Genomic DNA, 20,768 nt, shown 5'->3' with positions numbered 1-20,768 from the left:
ACTCATTCACCTCATTATGTAATCTATATATGCCCGATTTTATAAAAAAATTAAAGTTTTTCACCTCCGTAATGAATTATAATTAATATTTTTTCTGTTATCTAGGAGATGTATACAATAATGATAAGAATAAGAGTAATATATATTTTTCTGGTTGGTTTTATTTTTAAAATAATATGTAATTTTTATATTATACATATCTATACTAATAAATTAGTTTTAAAAGTTAACTTTTAAATATATTTAATTTTTTATCGGAGTACTCATTGGAGTAAACAGAGTCATTTTTTGAACTTTGAGAGGGCAACTCATTAGTGTAAACATGTTTAATGAGATAGTGATTTTTTTATTTCTAAAATTATTATATTTATTTAACAATTCAGAATAACTAAAAATATCAAAAAAATTAAATATTATTTTAAAATGCCACGGAGGACTCGAAACATTTTTTCTTTCTTTTCTATAATTTTCCAAGAATTGTTTTTTTTTTTTTGAAAAGAACAAGAAGAGAAAGGTAGAAAACAATTTCCCAAGTAAACAGGCCCATATATGTTAAAAAAAACAAGGCCCATAGCCCCTAATTCTTCATAAAAACAAGTGTCTCCAATAATCCCATTAATTTAAAATAATTAAACAAATAAAAAAGCCCTAAATATTAAAAAACCCGCCGTTGACAACGTTTAAAATTTCAAAATCCCGCCTGGTCCTCGCCGTACCAGCAGCAACTATAAATAATAGAGATTAATCTGAAAAGCAAATAGTAGTATTATATACACACACAAACACAAATTACATACAATCCCCAAGCCAAACCCTAAACCCCTCTTTGACTACAATCTCAATCAATACAAATGGCTCAACAAATTCAACTCCCTTGCGACAACGAAGGTGTGTGCCTCATCTGCAAAACGACGCCGTCTGTTAATGAAACGCTCACCTGCAGCACCTGTGTCACGCCGTGGCACATCGCGTGTCTGGCGATTGCAGCGCAATCGTCGTCGTCTAATGTGTGGGAGTGTCCTGATTGTTCCGATTTGGTACAGGCCGGAGCTCCGGCGGCCGGAGAGAAGTCGGAATTGGTTGTTGCGATCCAGGCGATTGAGGCGGATGCGTCGTTGACGGATAAGGAGAAGGCGAGGAAGAGACAGGAGCTGGTGAGTGGAAAGGCGGCTGTGAAGGAGGGTAGAAATGAAGCGGTTGATATGTTACATGAGAATTTTAAGTGCTGTGTTTGTTTTCAGTTGCCGGACCGCCCTGTTACGGTATGCTTTCGATTAATTGTGTTGCAGATTCTGTTTGATCTTTGTGTGTTTTATGGTTTTGGTAATTAAGTTTTATTTGTTTGTGATGTTTGTGGATGGTTGTGAATTGGGATTAGGGTTAATGATTTTAACATGTCGGGTCGGGTTGAAATGTTTGATCCGGACTTTTTTTATGTGTATAAAGATAAAGTTTTTTTTTTTAATTTTTAAATTTCGTGTTTTTTATTGATTGAATATGTAAAAAAGATTTGTGATTAAATGCTTTTATTGAAGTAATTTGTGATTAAATGTTATTTGTTGTATATATGTATTATTGATCTTGAAATGCTGGTTGATTTGGGTATTTTGGGTCAAAATTGACAATTTAAATGAAAGTTGTATGTTGAGTATCTGGGCTGGGGTTTTTGCGGAAAAGACCTCGCTACTCTTTTAGAGTAGATGTAAGGTCCGCGTACATCTTATTCCACCCAAAGCCTGCTTTTGAGTAGGATACACCAGGCATGTTTGGCTTGATTTCAATTTTGTATGTTGAGTATAGGTTGTGGTGTAACAAGTTGTGTACGGATATCGGACACAATGTGACCATGAACTGTCCTATATTTTATATGTGCATGTTGTGCTTTATATTATCATATGAAGCCATATCTGTCATGCTTTAGGATTTTTTTTAAAGTAGTTTTCAGTGTTTTGAGTAAATGCCTGTTGGAATCCGAAGTCATGGATTATGTTAGGTTATTGAATTTTAATGTAGATTCTTGATTCATTGTCCTGGTTTTCATACTATTGTTATCTTCAGTTAATTTGCTGCAGATTTTTTGCCATTGTCTTTCTTTTGGCACATAAAGTTTTCACATCTCTAGTCTCTTGATCATTTGCTTTCAATCTTTAATCATTTGACACTGTAGTTGACAATTCACTGCCTTTTACTACATTGTGGTGACTGAAGCTATTGAGACTTCATGTTCTTTTATAATAGTTATGCTTTTAACTACCGGTAGTTGGTAACTGGATCACCAATTCCCATGGAATTAGCTTGAACTCTAATGTAATGCTTAGTGTTTATCAAATTAACTCTCAGTGGCTGCTTTCAAATTTTATAAAAACTGATTAATAATGAACCTTATATATGCAAATTTGTGGAATATACCTTTTATGTCTATTGTTCGTTGATGTTCATCATTTTAATTTAAGTGAAACTCGGCACCCATCATTTTTCGATATGAAACTTGCTACTTATTAATTTTAGTTCGTGGGTTGAGATTTTAACCAAGTGAACAAATATAGTCATCTTTAATTATGGTTTTGTTTTTTCATGTCAAAGACACCTTGCGGACACAACTTCTGCCTCAGTTGCTTCCAAAAGTGGACCCGACAAGGAAAGAATACTTGTATAAAATGTCGCTTTAGCATTCCTGCGAAAATGGCAAGTCAGCCTCGCATTAACTCTGCACTGGTTGCTGCCATTCGAATGGCCAGGATGTCGCAGGCAAATGCTACTGGACAGCTAAAAATTACTCATTCTGTGCATAACCAATACCGGCCTGATAAAGCGTATACTACAGACCGGGCAAAGAGAAATGGAATGGCAAATGCTGCCAGTGGAAGGATTTTAGTAACGACTCCAGCTGATCACTTTGGACCCATCACTGCTGAGAACGATCCAGTCAGAAAAACGGGTGTTTTGGTTGGAGAATGTTGGGATCTCCGCATGGACTGCAGGCAGTGGGGTATTCACTATCCTCACGTTTCTGGAATTGCTGGACAGGCCAAATATGGTGCTCAGTCTGTGGTACTTTCTGGTGGCTACGAGGACGATGAGGACCATGGTGAATGGTTCCTTTACACTGGAAGGTTTGTTTAGACCATATAGCACTTTAATAATTATTTCCGACTTTGACCATAACCATGTATGACCTCTTAACAAAATGCAGCAATTATAGTATGGAACTGTATGTGGGTTGTCTTAGTCTGTTCACTATGTACTTAAATATTTTGTGGGCATAACCGAGTCACCTCAGTTTGTCTAGTATAAGTTATATTCTTGTGTCATGCTCCTGTTGCTATAATGTCATTCCTTTCATTATTGTAGTCTTCTCTTAGTGAATGCACTGGCCCAGGTATGTGGTTGATTCTGCATCATATCCTGCAAACTAATCTCTTGTATTCTCTGAGAAACTTATCTATCATCTCCTTTTCTCCTTCAGCTGATTTTACTATATTGCAACTACATCTATTTGAGGAAAATTTATATTTCTGTAGTATCTTGTAAATGCTCATCCATTATATATTTAAAAAACGTACTGATAGGGTTATTACATTTCTAATTGTGTTTGTGGGTTTACTTACTGATCTAGATCCTAGGTTTCTAATACTAGCTATGAGAATGAGATTGCATTTATGATGGTTCTCACGATTTTTTGTACACATCTAGATCCTAGTAAATTAATATTAGACTTAACATTTAAATGAATGCTGCAGTGGTGGCAGAGACCTCAGCGGAAACAAAAGGACAAACAAGGATCAATCATTTGATCAAAAATTTGAAAGCTACAATGAGTCTTTGCGATTTAGCTGCAAAAAGGGCTATCCTGTTCGAGTAGTCAGGTAAAAACAATTTTGCAGGGTGCTCAACTTATTTGTTTAGATATTTGATATTACTGTCATTCTTGTTTTTGTAACACTATATAAACCTTCTTGTTTTTTAGATTAAGCCTAAACAAGTTTAAACATCTTGTGGTATGCAAAATGCTGTATTAAGTGTAGCATAAAAGGACCACCCGTCAGTTGTCAGTCTTGTATGGACTAGAACTGCTGCTTAAAATATTACTCAGAAGTACTTAAATGGACAATTGTTTAGAACGTTATTGGTGTTAACAGTGGGCACATCCTTTTTGGTCATGTTAGAGCACTGATATTGGCTTTAAGTTGGTTCTCCTTTAAGTGTCCTTTGTTGCCGAACAAATTCAAGATATGCATGGTGGTCCAATAAACAAATGAAATTGACTTGTCTGCCAAGGGGAGACTATGATCTGCCAGGATAAAAAATAATGATTCAGCAAAGATTCACATGAAGATCCTTGAGTTCAATCACCATCACATGAACTAAGCTTTCTCTTTCTGAACTAGCATATATAGTGCTAAAATTTAAAGCTTCCTTAAGAAGTCTACATAATCCTTATTTGCATTCAGTACACAAATATCCAAATATTTTTTAAATCGCCCTCTTAAAATTTCATCTCAAAATATCGTTTGCCAAAGTTATCCTCAATTTATTGTGTTATCTGATTTAGATTTTATCAGGTTTCCTATTAGAGTATATTAAACTAGGAGGGTTAAATATTAGGTGTGTATTTTTTTCTTTTTTGCCGAAATATTAGGTGTGTGTTAGTGTATATAAAAGATACGCCAGACTAAGATATTATTGTGCTAGGTTAAAAATAATGCAAATATATATTAACCTGTTAAAACAAGGTAACTACCTAAATGCGGTAACCCCAAGAATCAAGTTATATCAAAAGAGTAAGCATTTATAGAACAAATGTAACATGAAAGTATTTTGTGTACATAGGTAATCAAATAGAAATAAACCATAGAAGGAAGAAATGTTCCAACTTCCTGGTATATTATTTATGTAATATTGGCCAATAATAATAATATATTTTAAAAAAAGTAATATTAAGTTATCTGTCTTTATATCTATTGCTGAATATGATATTATGATGGCAGATCACACAAAGAGAAGCGATCTAATTATGCCCCTGAGGACGGGCTGCGGTATGATGGGGTCTACAGGATTGAGAAATGTTGGCGAAAAGTTGGAAAACAGGTTAATATTTACATAGGACTTTCCTGGATGTTCCCTTTAGTTCCGTTTAGGTTTAATAGAATGATTTTATATCCAGGGTTTCAAGGTATGCAGATATTTATTTGTAAGATGCGACAATGAGCCTGCACCATGGACAAGGTTTGTATTTGTCATGCTTAAGTTTTCTTTAATTATAATTTCGCTGTTGAGAAATAGATTGCTTCACCGCTTTTCACTAAATCTTAATTCAGTGATGAGCATGGTGACCGGCCCAGACCCCTGCCAACAGTTAAGGAGCTTAAAGGGGCAATTGACATATTTGAGAGGAGTGAGAGTCCTTCGTGGGATTATGCTGTAAGCACAAATTGAATTTTTCTCACATTTTTACTCGATTTTATATTAATTTCATCTTAAGTTCCTTTTTTTTGATTCTGTACTAAACATTAAATATACTAACCTAGTGTTGTCCCTAGTCATCTTTCTTTTATCTGCATTCTTTGACAGTCTTCTGTTGTTTCACATGTTATCATCAATGTTATTTACTGTTGCTTAAATTATACAATATATTAACTTTTAGGAGGAAGACAATGTTTGGAAGTGGAAAAAACCACCACCTGCGAGTCAAAAACCAGTAAGGGCTGATGCTAAGCCTGAAGATATACAGAATGCAAGGATAGCAATAAGGAAAGCAGAAACAGCAGCATCAAAGGGGAAACTTTTGAAAGGTTTTGTGCCCTAGACTGTTTTTCTTTTCATCATCTTTGAACTTGAGCTTAGACTGCGTGATATGAAATAGTCAACATGTTAGCAGGGATATCCTTTATGTTTCATGTTTGCATTTTCATTATTAGTGTATTTCTTTACAGTCTAGTAGGAAGTATTTTCTTTGGGAGGGATATACTAGTCTAGTGTTCAGTATTTTCTTGAAGTATGTGTTGATTTTTATTTTGCTGCATCATTTAGAACTTGGGAGATGGATAAAATAAAAAGAGTTAATTGCATTTTGCAACCCCACCTTTCATTTAAAATCAAAATAGTATACCTATTTTGTAAAACACAGTTTGTAACCCTTAATTTTTAATATTAACTTCAACATGCATCCCTTCAGGTTATAAAATTGAAATTAAGATGTTAATATTAATAACTAAAATTTCAAATCAATAAAAATATTTATTTTAATGCATATTTTACATGAAAAAAGATTATACCCCACCCGTTCTTTACATTGGTGACGGAAAATCGGTACGCATTTTAAAATTTCCGTAAAGTATGGTTCACTAAATAATTTTAATTATTTTTTCTTTTAAATAAAAATATACTGTTTAAATTTATATAGAAAAAGAAAATTCTAAAAATAAATTATAGAATATATTTTATAGTAGCCTTAATGCGTGCCAAGAGGAAAAAGTAAGTAAAAAAATCAGGAAGTAGCTATTTTCCATTTGTAATGCTCTAAATTAATCATAATGCTAAATACTTAAAATATATTTATCAAGCAAAATATATGTTTTTATATATAATCATAAAGTTTCTAAATACATTTATATTTTAAAAATTATACTGAGTAAAATATAAAATAATTGATATTAATATTATTTTTATAAATTGAGATTCTAATTTTTAGTTTAATTTAAATAAAATTATTATTTAAATATTTTGCTGAATTTCAATTTTAGTCTTCAAAATATAAATATTTTTAATAAAATGGTTAAAAGGATGCGTATTGTATTTGATGTCGAAAGTTAGGGGTTGCAAACTGTATTTTTGAAAGTAAGTATATAGTTTTGTTATTGAATGAAAGGAAGGGGTTGCAAAATGCAATTAACTCAAATAAAAAAATTCATTCTAGTATCTTTTTCATGTCCAGAATTTAGTTGTCTCCTGTGCAAAGATGTGATGACTCTTCCTGTCACAACTCCATGTGCACATAACTTCTGCAAGTCTTGCCTAGATGGAAAATTTGCTGGACAGTCTTTTACTAGAGAAAGGAGTAGGGGTGGGCGAACTCTTCGGTCGCAAAAGAATGCCATGATTTGCCCGGCATGCCCTACTGACATATCTGATTTCCTTCAGAACGCACAGGTTTGCAATAGTACTTTTTACCAGTTATTCATAAATTGGGCTGGATTTTATCCATTACTATAAGTTTATCATATCTGGCATTCAAATCGTGCAAAGTACTCTTGCATTTTTTTCCCTTAATTTTCTTCTCATAAAGAACAAAAGTTGAAGTGCTCATAAATCTATGTGCCACAGATTAATAGAGAACTGCAGGATCTAATAGAGAAACTTAAAGAATCCAGCAAGGAGGCTAATGCACCAGAGGAGTCTCCGGAGGCTTCATCTGAGGATCCAAACAAAGAAAATGAAGTATTAAATTCTGAAGCGGAGACGAAGAATGTGGAAGACAAAAAGAGAAAACAAGCTGATGCAAAACCTCCAACTCCAACTAGGAACAAGAAAGGAAAAGTTGACGACAACTTGCTGAAGAACGAAAATGCTGCTTGATATGAGCATTTTTGCTGGTGTGAGTCACACATCACTCTTTTGGAAAGGGTTCTCTTTGAACCAAATGGAAGGAACTAATGGGAAATAAAGCTATTTGATCAAGGAAATCATTTAGTGATTTTTTATTGTTTCCCGATAACCTTGTATGTAACTATAGCTGTTGAAGTCTTTCATAGAACTCTAAAGACAGTGGCAAAGCTTGCCTGTTCATTTTAAAAACTAATCTACAAATGGAATTTCTATTATTGATATAGAGTCAAACAGCTTTGGTAACACCTTTTGCTTCTCTCGTTCCCCACCATAGCTTTTAATAATGATCTTCATGTTTGTAAGATAATTTTCTTAAATTTATTATCAAAAGGTCTTTCACCCATATTATCTTCATTTTTGCTGTCAGGTATTATTTATCATTATCTTCATTTTGTTTCGCTAATTTATTTGGTTTGCAAAGAGTTATTTTTTTTTTAAAAAAAATTATAAAATGATGTCTCCGACACTAGTAAGTTGCTTAAACTTATTTTATTAACATTTTTTTTAGTTGTTGAATTTTTGCCTTGAAACTTCATTGTTTGTTAAAATTTTAAAACTTTTAAATTTAAACTTCTTCACTTAATAAGTTTATTATACCATTATAATTAAAATTTTATATATGAATAGGAATTGCAAAATATTATCTACAAATCTCATTCACAATTTTCACAATTAGGTATACAATTTTATAATACTTATGATTTATATTTATTATTAATTAAAAAAATAATTACTAATTATACAAAATGACATATTTACCTCTTATGAACATGTCACTTTAACACCGTCTATAACAACAATTATATAATTACATATAAGATATAATGATTCCTTTACAAGTCAGTATTTAGGACTGTAAAATGATCCACCCGGAGCGGACACCCAGTACTCAAATATTGTATTATTTTACTTTTAGTGCGTCCAGATTTGGATCCGAAATCATATCATTCGGATACAGACTGATCCTTGGGTATATGAGAATCGGATTCAAACCGAATATGAGTCGGTAACGTATTTTCATTTTCTAACCTGGTAGTTTATCATCCACCAGATACGAGTCAAAAATAAAAGAGATAAGAACTTAATTAAACAAGTTCCTATCCCCATACGTAAAATGCCTGATTCTTGGTATTGGCTGTTTGATGACACGGGTAATTTCATTGTTAAAAGCCGCTATAGGCAACTTGCAGGAGAATGGGCCTGCCCTGATATGAAATTCTGGAATAAGATCTGGCACCTCAAGCTACCAACCTCAAGCTACCAGGAAAGGTAATAAATTTCATTTGGCGGATGTGTAGAGATGTGCTCCCAACAGCTGCAAACCTGCAAACCTGATCAATAAGCAAGTAAACATTGCTGACCGATGTTTATGGTGTCAAACTCATATTGAGGATAGTATGCACATACTATTTCAATGTACTTTTGCTAGAGAAGTTTGGGCTGCAGTGGGTATGATGAAGCTGGTTTTGGTGGTTCCTGGGGATACAGTGTTTCAGGTCACGAAGAGAGTATTTCAAAATGGTAATAAGGACCAGGGGGCCATGTTTGGGATGATATGTTGGGCGTTGTGGTACAGACGAAATAAATGGCTATGGGATAAGATAGTAGTGTCAGCTTTTGGGATCAAATCCATGGCACTGAACATGAAGTCAGATTGGAACAAAGTTAGAGAACTTGAAGCTAAAGAAGGAATGCAGACACAAAGAAGAGATAGTACGTGGTGTAAACCACCAGCACAGTGGGTGAAGATTAACACAGATGCGCCTTGTGATATAAATGGAGGTTGGACTGGGTTGGGATGTGTAGCGAGAGATGATAACGGACATTTCATTCGAGCAAGGAGCAAACGATTGCAAACTGGACACCAACCGAGAATTGCTGAAGCCATAAGCTTGAAAGAAGCTCTTTCCTGGACGAAACAGTGGAGATCGAGGAAATGTATTTTTGAAACTGATGCCAAGAGCTTAGTGGACGCGATCACTGGAAGTAAAGACAATCAAGGAAGATCGACGTTTGATACTATAGTAGATGACTGTAAGGAATTACTTAAACACTTTGAGGAAGTGTCACTTGTTTTTGTTCCTAGATCAGCGAATAGTGTTGCCCATTTGTTAGCAAGGGGTGCACATTTTGTGTCTGGTTTACAAGAGTGGAACACCACCGCTCCTGATTTTATTATTTGTAATCTTGCTTTGGAAGCTATTTGATTAATGCAAGTACGATTTTTTTTAAAAAAAGTATCATTTTTATTTCAACTATTCAGATGATTATTGGTTTAAAATTAATATAATACTATAAAAATAATAACCATAATGTCATACTTTATAGGAAATTAAAACTTGTATAAGATATAAAAAATTATAAAATAATTATTTACTTACATTACATTACGTATAATGGGTTGAAAATATATTTTACTTATAGGGTCGAATCGAGTACGAGCCATTGATCATATTTGGATATTCAGATAAGATCATTTTACAGAAAATAATATGAGACCTAACTTAAGCGGGTATATGAGTGCTCATACCCGGGATCATATTTTATTCGAGTTTAATTTTTCCGCCGGATTTGGATCGTTTATAAAATAAATATGAGACATGTATCATATCTTCGAGTCGGATATAAGTCGAGATACCGGATAGTCCGGATCAATTTACATCCCTAGTCTTATTAACGTCTTAAATTTTGGGACCTTTAAAATGTTAATGACTACATTAAGGGCTTGCTCACAAAATTTTTAATGAAAAGGAAGAAAGTATTAGATGGTAAAATACTTTCATCTCATTTTTGAAATGAAAGTTTAGGATTGAAAAATTGTCAAATTTGTATATATTAACACTTATATAACATCCAAACCCACAACCGAATGCGTACCAGACCCAACAACCCACCACAAGTCAGTCCGAAAAAGCTAGCGATTTGGTACACATTAGTTGTTGACTTGTATCTATAAAGGTCCCGAACACTCTTATTCTTATCGATGTGGGATGTTACAAACACCCCCTCATATAAACTCGACGTCCTCGTCGAGCCCACAAACACACATACGGAACCCGGGCAGTATCTCTGCACTTCCGGCCGGGCAGAGCTCTGATACCATTTATAGATACAAGTCAACAACTAATGTGTACCAAATCGCTAGCTTTTTCGGACTGACCTGTGGTGGGTTGTTGGGTCCGGTACGCATTCAGTTGTAGGCTTGGATGTTATAAATGGTATCAGAGCTCTGCCCGGCCGGAAGTGCAGAGACACTGCCCGGGTTCCGTATGTGTGTTTGTGGGCTCGACGAGGACGTCGAGTTTATATGAGGGCGTGTTTGTAACATCCCACATCGATAAGAATAAGAGTGTTCGGGACCTTTATAGATACAAGTCAACAACTAATGTATACCAAATCGCTAGCTTTTTCGGACTGACCTGTGGTGGGTTGTTGGGTCCGGTACGCATTCGGTTGTGGGCTTGGATATTATAAAGGTCCCGAACACTCTTATTTTTATCGATGTGGGATATTACAAACACCCCCTCATATAAACTCGACATCCTCGTCGAGCCCACAAACACACATACGGAACCCGGACAGTGTCTCTGCACTTCCGGCCGGGCAGAGCTCTGAAACCATTTATAGATACAAGTCAACAACTAATGTGTACCAAATCACTAGGTTTTTTGGACTGACCTGTGGTGGGTTGTTTGGTCCGGTACGCATTCGGTTGTTGACTTGTATCTATAAAGATCCCGAACACTCTTATTCTTATCGATGTGGGATGTTACAACTTACTTCACTTTTTTAAAAAAATTGGGAGCACGATTAAAAATAAAAGTGAAACTACTTAGCATACAATTAGTTTTGTTACTTTTTAAAATCAGGGAGCAAGGGGTAAGTACCAAGGAGGGGAGCTCTGGTTAGTTTGGTTGATATTCTCTGAATTTTAATTTGGGCTAGTAGGTTGTTGTCCGAAGTGTAATTGATTTTGAAAAGAATTAAATAATTTAATCAAATGCTACAAGATAAATAACATATCCACTTTTTTTTATTGTCGTGAACCCGCAGTCGCTATCATTCAGGTGCGTATTGGATAAATTCACAGGCTCACACAATTAACTATCCACTTTTTACATTTTATTGAGAGGTGGTAAATTAATTTTGTACTTTGGATCAAGGAAGTAGAAACAAGGAGATTAATTTATGACTTAATTGCAGTTTGACGAACTTAAATATTATTATTTTGTACAAAATGACTTTTTTATAATTGTTGCCACTTTAATGACTCAACTATTATTTTTTTTAACAGATAATTGCAGTCCCTTAAATCTTTTTAACAAACGTTACTAAATTTTCTTTTAGTTTTTAGTATCCCAATTTGATGACTTAACTATTATTTATTTTGCAAGAAAATTACTCTTTTATATATTGACATTTTATTAATCACATTATTATTTTAAAGAAATTAAACTAAATCATACTTTTATAATGCCCACTGACTTCTAGATTTTTTATTGTAAAATTATTACGCATTACTTTTAAGCACGGGTACTACAAGAACAAGAGAAACTAAAAGAATTAAAAAATAATTTTTTTGACTAAGTTCGATATACATAATTTGAAAATTTTAATGAGTATACTTTCATAGAATAAACTAATATTTCTTTCATACTCTTAACAATGATCAAACAATGGAGTGAAATTTTAATACTTTTTTTAAAGTAATAACGATATTTTTTTTGTTAAGAAATAATCTAAAATGAAATTGAATTTTTTAATTGTTTGAAAAACGTGATACTGACATTAGTAAATTATCAGTGTAATATGATTTTAAAGGTGTTAGACATAAGGATACCAAAATACAATATAAAGTGGGGATGCTTTGTTATTTTTTTCTTGATTTTGAATTTGTTTTATTGATTATAAATATTATAAGTCATCGTTTGTTTTCCATATGCTGACTGTACTTAAAAATCTATTTTTTGTATTTTATAGATATTTTTTCTTCCAATATTAGTGTCAAAAAATCATGTATAATATATTTATAATAAAAATCTCAAAGTCAGTAAGGTGGTTAAAACTATAATTAAGTTTAATTATTTCTAAATAATTATATGGTTAATAATATATATATATATATATAAGAGTCATTTTATGCAAAAAAAATAATAGTTGAGCCATCAAAGTACAATAATAAAAGTTAAAAACTGAATTCATTAATGTCCGTTAAATTTTTTTGACGGAATGCAATTATCTGTTAGAAAAATAATAGTTTAGTCACTAAAGTGACAACAATTATAAAATGATCACTTTTGTGCAAATCGATAATAGTTGGGACCATTAAACTGCAATTACGTCTTAATTTATCTACTCATATTTTTATTTTCTTAGTAATTCTTTTCTGGCAAATATATTATCTTAGTAGTTAATATAAGATGTTATCACTTATCAGAGTCTACAAGATGTAATAACGATTTGGTAGTTCTTTTTTGGCAAATATATTTTTTAGTAGTTAATACGGGATGTTATTACTTATCAGTCTACAAGATGTAATAATGAAAAGAATAACACTATATATTATTTTAAAAATCTAAATCCTTTTTCCTCATCACGAGGCATTTACTTTTCGGGTCATGTTCCCTGAAAATTGTGATTGTCAGGAAACAGTTAACGAACACACTGCTTCAGTTAAATAGAAAGCGTCTAATACATGTGACTTAGAATTTTCCAGGGGGACTAGGAGGCCTCATGGCCCGGTAGTAAGAGGTGTCTAAATTGATGCGACTCAATTTAAACCCTTTTTGTGTCATTTGTAATTTAGAATAAATATGATATCGTTCGACGCCAAGGATCAAGGGATTACTTCTCTTCTATTTTGCTTATAATATCAGGAATAAATTTGTTTTGTTTAACTAACAACTAATTTAACTAGTAAGCAAGGAAAAGTTTGTTTTAGACAATTAAATAAATATGTTGGAAAATATGTAGATCCACCCAAAACTCATAACACGATTCTAAAATTCGTCTGATATGGCCCGAAAGATACCTATAGAGAACCTGCCATGACCACATAGAAACAAATTCTGCTACCCGTATAACCTCATGACGAAATAGAAAGGTTAAGACGAATTACACACTGTAATGACCCGGACTTTTTAAAAATATGTTTATTATTATAAAAGTGATTTCCTTAAAAAGAAAGGAATAAAATTAAATATTTCATTCAAGCTTATATAGTTTGTAAGTAATATGTTCTAGACTTGATGATAACATACCAAAACACTCTAAGTAGATAAGTTAAATGAATAATTCAGAATACTTTCAACGGATGAGCTAGTCAAGTTTCAACGGATGACATATGAAGCTTCAACGTATAACACCTATGAAGCCTCAACGGATAATCAATTCAAATAGCAGTTTTATCTAGAAGAAAATAAAGCATTTCCATTCAAAACATGGACATTCAAAAATGTTGTGTCTAACTGGATTGCATTGGATAGAGAGATGATGGAACATGTGATTGGACCTAGCTAATAGGTTTTATGTTTTTGTCTTTTTTCACATGTAACTTGGTGATATATAAACCAAGAGTAGCAAGTGTTTAGAAATAAGAATTAAATTTTGATTTAGAACACAAGAGCAAGGCAAGCTGTATTCTTAGTCTCTATGGTTCTAAGTTGAAAACACTTATAAGCAGTTGTGTGCTATTTGCATCACAATGATTTCTTCACACTTAATATATATCTCTGGTGGAAATATCAATCCACCAGAAAGTTTTTAAACATCTATTTATTTACTTTGTATTCTCGAATACTAATATTGTTAATCCGCACTCAAGCATATTCAAACACAGTTATATTTTTGTAAGAAATTTTCAGAATCTCAAAAGTAACCAGAATTTCATTCAACCCCACCTTCTGTAATTCTGTTGATAGATTGCTAGGGAATAACAATTGGTATCAAAGCAAGCTCTGACATACAAAGTGTTTAAAAATTAAGCAATCTAACAACATGATTAGAAAGAATGTTGGAGTGAAAATCCAAACAACTACACTTCTTTCTAAGACATGATCAAGATTTGATCTTCTTCCAGAGTTTATTCCTTAGCTTGAAGGCTGTTCACACAAAAATCCTACAGTCTAATCTTGTTAGATATTGAGTACAACACAGGGGGGGGGTGAATGTGTTTCTTTGGATTTTTAGACTTTTTAAAGTTTGGATATTGTGTGAACAAAGCAGTTTATAAGTTGTAGAGATATTGTGTTAGCAGAATTAAAACAACAAGCACAATATTTCAAAAATCACTTAATTTGTATTAATTAAGTTTATCTTGCTACAAATTCCGTGTTCTTAAAAATATAAGAAATCAGCTTTTTCCTTTGTTATTCCCAGTGGACTAACAATGAGATTTACAGAAGGGGGTTGAATGTAAATCTCAAAACTTTTTCAAGTTTTGAGCAGTTTGTAAGGCTAAGTGTTTGAGTGATCAAATGTGTGTGAATTGCTTGGAGCTGATGCAGACAGATATATATTCAAACACAAATGTAATGAACACAAAGAACTTAAAAACTTTTCTGGTGGATTTGTTGTTCCACCAGAGATGTGTTATTTCAGAAAATCTGTGATTCAAAATTAAATCACAGCTGCTTCCTAGTACAAACTAGATGATTTTCTCTCTTGATATTTCTAAACAGCTCAGGGAAAATTCATATCTAATTACTAGCTACTACTTGGTTTATATATCACCAAGTTTACAAGTGAAGACAAAGATAAAGTACAATAAGAAAATAGTTCTCCACTTGTTTCTATTCCATTTTTATCCAGTGTAATATGGAATTATCTGTTGACTTTCCATTTTGAACCAGACTAAAAATGGCTGCTTTTTCTGCTATTCCTGAAATAGGCTACCACATCTCTGTCAATCTATGTGCCTCTGTCAGCTTTGTTAACTGTCACTATCAACTGCTATGAGACTGAGCATCCGTTGAAGCTTTCATCCGTTGATAGCTTTATCCGTTGATGCTCTAGCAGTTGAAGCTTTATCTGTTGAAGCACTTATCCGTTGATGGATATTATCCGTTGAAGTATTAGAGACATCCGTTGAAGCTTTGTTTCTTATCCGTTGAAAGTCTTCAATATCCGTTGACACTTCTTCACTTATACAAAATTACAAGGCATGAAATATTTACAATTAGCCCTCCTATTTGTACATCCATTAGTAGTCAACATGACTGATTATTTCCTAACAACATCTAAGAATTACAGCTTGAAACCAGAGAGTGAAATGTGCTACAATACCAAACTTATTGCTAAGTAAGGCTACTCCTTCAACGGATAGCCAAGATGGTCTTATCCGTTGAGGCTACAAACACTAGATTTCTACTTAAGTATTTTGCTTAACTTATCATCAAACTAATACACATATTCCTAACAATCTCCCCCTAATTATGTCTACTAGAACTGTAGGCATAAATTTGGGTTTAGCTTGATGATAACAAAACACTTAACAAATATATAAACTGTAACAAAGCAGAAATTCAAAAGTGCTACAAAAGTGTATATGCTGAGATGAAATTGAAGAAATACATTATTTCCAAGGGTGCTCCTTTAGCCTGAGCAAATTACTTTCTTTTCCTTTGATCCCTGGTTTTCTTTCCTAGCCTCCTGTCATTCTCCTCTATTTGAAGTTGAAGTTGTCTGTAGAATTCAGTTTCATCTTCTTCATTGATATCTAACTTAGATTGCATATCCTTGAGAGTTTCATTACTGGCAATCTTTAGCTGATCTTCAATTCTGAAAAATCTTCTGACTCCTTTGTTGTCTCTGAACTCCATCAACCAATGAGGTGATTTGTGAATTGTAATACCTCTCTCTTGAATGAGTAAAGTTCTAGGCAAGGCATTGGGCTCCCTTCAAGTTTTCCTTATGTTGGCAATCTTGTTGAGAATCTCAGTCCTGACAGTCCTGGTAAAGCCAGAATCCTTTTGTATGGCTGAGTAGACTCTAATCAAGGTAGATCAGCCTTCATTCAGAATTCTGTGAAGAGGCCATGTTCTTTCCCCAGCTCCTTTGTATTTGAACACTAGTCTTTCCGGTAGCTGTCTGTAGGCAGCTATTCCCCTTACATCCTCCAGCTCATCCAGATAGAGTTCAATGTCTGAAAATTCTTTTATGTCACAGATGTGAACATAATCATCTTTAGAGGTTTGAGGTTTAGGCTTAGGCTTCTGTGTGAATTTGATTGAGGCTTTAGAGGGTGTTGATTTGATTCTTCTTTTCTGCTTCTTTGATGGTGTAAAAGAGGTTAGGAAGGTGGGTAATTTGATGGTGTCCCAATCAATTGGTTCCTCCTTAGGAATGATTGGTTCACCATGAATGTTTATGAAGGGGTCAGGCACAATGAGTTCAGGAATAGAGGGTAGTGGTTTGGATATTGATTGGTTTTCTTCAGTCTCATCTACCATCTTTCTCTTTGCATTGACCTTCTTTCTATTTCCTTTCTGCCATTCTTCCTTACTTCTTTCCTCCATCTCAGTACCAACCATGTCCCCCATAGCTCTATCTTCACCTTTGTCTTCAATTTCTTTCTGTTCTTCAGCCTGACTTAACTTTAGCTGTTTTTCAAGCTTTGCTTGTGCTCTTTTGTTAGCCTTTAGCTGTTTGGCTTCTTCCTTCAACCTCTTGGTTTCTTCCCTCTTGGCTATTGAGAATTTGGGATGTCCTTGCATCACATAAATGCTCTTTCCCTCTCTAAAGATAACAGCCATGTTCCTCCTTACAGCCTCATCCATGTTCTCTTTGAGCTTTATGATACTTCTACCCAAAAGCTTGTCTTCATCAGGCTTTGGAAGAGGAAAATCCACTCCTTTCATTTGAGCAAGGCTTAGAGGGTTCTTTGTAGAGTTCTTGTTGAAGCTGTTGTTGGGCTTGAGAACCATAGGTTGCAGATCTTTGGAAGAAGTTTCTCCATCCTTATGCCTCCCTTCTGGCTTGAGTTCCATAATAATTGATTCCACTTTTGTGCTATGCTTCACAGATTGTGATTGAGAAGTTGTAGAACCAAATATTAGTTGCATCTTTTCATCAATCTTCTTCCTTTGCTCTTTGACTTGCAATTCAGCTGCTGCTATCTGGATTAGATCAATTCCATCTAGCTTTCCTTTGACTTGAATTGGTGGAGAAGTTGTGATGACAGGAACTAGCACTTGAGAAATCTGAACTGTTGTAGATGGCTCTCCTTCCCCTTCCCCTTTATTCTCCCCTTTTTTGTTATCATCAAGGGTAGGGGTCAAGCCTTGTGCTTTTGCCAGCTGCATGAGTAGATTTGTTTGAGTTTGTTGATTCTGAAGAATGGTGACCATAAAGTCTTCAATGATTTGAACCCTATCTTCCAATCTGGCTAGCCTCTTGTCAGCATCAGATGCTTTCCTCAGTCTCCCCAACAAATCTTGTATAGTACCATAGGGTATAACTGAATCCAATTTCTCAGCATTGTAGGATTTCAGATCAGCAATGTCCTGCTTGAGCTCATCCACACTTAGATTTTGCTGGTAATGCTGCAACTGCAAGAGATGCAGAGATTCCAGATGAGCTTGAAGAATTGCCTTGGTACCAGCATCTTGAGTCTCCTGAAAGGCCTTCTGAATTGTCATGACTTGTCTGACCAAAGTGACACCAAATTCTCCTGGTGTTGGTGATTTGGCCATTGCCCATTCAGGAAGAGCAGGAGCAGAACTTGGGCCTTCTACTCCCCCTAAGTTCATGCTCTCATTCAAAGAATTAGAGTCATCATCATTAGAATTTACTCCAAATTCTTCAGATGGCTCACCAGCATGAGAAGGCAGCCTGTTGACATCAGCTTTGTCTCTGAGAAGAGATTCTGAAGTGTGTACAATGTGTAGTGTCTGTTCTGCCTCCACATTGCCCTGAGCAGCCAAAAATTGAAAGGCTGAAACAGGGTGAGTAAAAGTGTCAGCATCCAAGGAAATGTTATCAATGACAGCTTTGTAATGTTACTGAAATTGTCTTTCCTTATCTGCATCATCCACTTTTATTAACTCACTAGCAATGACTGGATCCACCCTTATAGCTTCTGAACCTGCCTTTCTCTCAATTTCTCTCTGTTCTTGCATCAGGGGCTCCCCCTGGCTCACACACACCCTCACACCCTCACCTTCACCTTCTAAGGTGGCACTCCTCTCACTTACTTTTGCCATGCTGGAAGAAATAGCATGCATTTGGTGACTCTCAACCTCTCCTTTTGCCTGGGAGCAACCCAGCCTCTCACTCAAAAAATCACTCCCTTCCCTCAAACCTAAAAGTGATTGTACAGTTGCCATGTCCTCTACAGTTGGAATTGTTTCTGTTAAGTGTGTAGAGACCATCAACGGATAGGGAATATCCGTTGAAGTGGAAACTGATGGTATCAACGGATAACTGCTGTTAAGCTTATCCGTTGAAGAACAACCACTTATCAACGGATGAGAGATATCCGTTGAAGAAGGAAAAGATGTAGATATAGAAAGTGACATAATTGTTGAATCTGTGTGGATTGATTTTAAGTGTGGTGACACAGATTCTGCAACTACATCTGAAAGAATTGGATGATGATCCAACAAATCATCTAAAAGATGATGATCACCAGGTTTTGAGTGGGGCTCCTCCCTGAGTTTTAATGAGGGAGAATCAGGAATTGATGTGAATATCATATCCATATCCAGAGAGGGTGTTGGAGAGTTTGATGAATGGTGTGTTTCTATATTGAGAGAATAGGGCTGTGATTCCACATTTGCTGGAATCACATCAAGCTGAATTTGAGAAGGCACAGATACTGGTGGATGTATCTGTGCTGTGTGTGTCCCTTGTGTGGAAACTAGGGTTTTGGCCTTCTTCTTCCTTGAAAAGGCTTTAAATGGTGAATGTGTGGCTTCAGTGTCCCTCCCTCTTTTGTTCTGTGTCCCTGGTTGGGGACTATTTTCAATAGTTACATCCTTTTGGGAGGATGCAACTAGGGATGTGCTGGACTCCTTTTGAACCACCACAGTCTTTTGAGAGACTGTGGCTTGGCTGGTTTGGGTACCACTCACCTCTCCCACCTTATCCTGGGGGGCTTTTTGATGTTCACCCCTTCCCTCACCACTCACACCCTGTTCACTCCCTTCAGGGTTTATGGTAGTTGTTACAACTGTTGTCTTTTGAGAAACAACAGAGGTAGGTTTCTTTGACTTGACTTTGGAAACTTTAGATTTGGTGGCTTTGGTAGGAGCCTGTTTGGACAAAGACACAGGTTCCATAGCCACACTAGAAGGCAAAGAAACATTGGGGTTGGAAATAGTAGGAGTTATAGAAACATTTACCTCACTTACCTGTGGTGCATTCATGATTGACAAGTATACCAATGGCACCTGGCTGTTGAGGTTCATTCTCAAAAGGTCTGCAAGGACCCTTTTCTCTTGTGCCCAACATTTGAGTTTATTATTCTCATTGGATATAACCAAACCTTCAGCAACATGGTTAGCCAATAACATAAAGAATCTAGCAAAGTAGATGTTATGTGGTCTATTAGCTTTGTTGCCTAATCTGGAACCTAATTCTAGCATAACACAGTTGCTAAAATTAAAGTACCTATCAGAAACTAGCATATAGAGCATATTAACAAGAGATGAAGTGATAGCATCAAAATTGCTAATCTTCCCAGATAAAACCTTAATAAAGGCATCTCCAAGAAAACTCCATTCTTTCCTAAGGCCTTTCCTTCTAATGCTACCTAAACTAGCAGAATCAAAAGCATAGCCTATGGAATCTAGCATTGCAGAGACATCTTTATCAGTATGTGGTGTCATGGCATTATTCTCAGGCAACTTAAAGCAAGATTGTATATCATCACAATTAATGCAATAGTCCTTACCTTTGAGAGAGAAGGCAATAGTCATATCTGTGGAGTTGAACTCTGCAGTTGTCCAAATTTCCTCAATCACTTCACAGTAGATGGTTGGGGCTTCCAACATTGCATAACTCAGTTTGCAGTTCTTGATGAAGTCCATCATCTTGTGATAATCAGAATGGGCTTCATTCTTTTCAACCAAGACTATGAAATTATTCTTTTCATAAACAAATCATGTTTGAGACATAATTTTGACTACTGGTGCCATTGTTGTGAGTAGAGGTTGCAGAGAAAA

The 20,768-nt window shown here is 34.8% G+C and overlaps 2 protein-coding genes across 3 annotated transcripts; both read left to right on the top strand.

The window, feature by feature from the left end:
* The first annotated feature begins 749 nt into the window (after window positions 1-749).
* On the top strand, window positions 750-7,848 carry LOC141721123 (E3 ubiquitin-protein ligase ORTHRUS 2-like). Of its 2 annotated transcripts, none has more exons than XM_074523881.1 (9): window positions 750-1,262; window positions 2,584-3,113; window positions 3,741-3,866; window positions 4,989-5,088; window positions 5,165-5,226; window positions 5,319-5,421; window positions 5,645-5,792; window positions 7,019-7,149; window positions 7,324-7,848. In XM_074523881.1, exons 1-9 carry the CDS (start codon window positions 852-854, stop codon window positions 7,573-7,575), a joined length of 1,863 nt encoding a protein of 620 aa, XP_074379982.1. In that variant the 5' UTR covers window positions 750-851; the 3' UTR covers window positions 7,576-7,848. The 2 variants fall into 2 exon arrangements, with proteins under 2 accessions (XP_074379982.1, XP_074379981.1); XM_074523880.1 differs by having other exon boundaries at window positions 6,935-7,149.
* An 871-nt stretch (window positions 7,849-8,719) lies between these two features.
* On the top strand, window positions 8,720-9,812 carry LOC141719767 (uncharacterized). Its single transcript, XM_074522139.1, has 2 exons — window positions 8,720-8,874; window positions 9,035-9,812. Exons 1-2 carry the CDS (start codon window positions 8,720-8,722, stop codon window positions 9,810-9,812), a joined length of 933 nt encoding a protein of 310 aa, XP_074378240.1.
* Window positions 9,813-20,768: the final 10,956 nt, after the last annotated feature.

The sequence above is a fragment of the Apium graveolens genome, chromosome 4, assembly GCF_009905375.1.
Source record: "Apium graveolens cultivar Ventura chromosome 4, ASM990537v1, whole genome shotgun sequence".
Lineage (NCBI taxonomy): Eukaryota > Viridiplantae > Streptophyta > Magnoliopsida > Apiales > Apiaceae > Apium > Apium graveolens.
The sequence above is the reverse complement of the archived record's forward strand: the minus strand, read 5'-3'. Positions and strand labels throughout refer to the sequence as shown.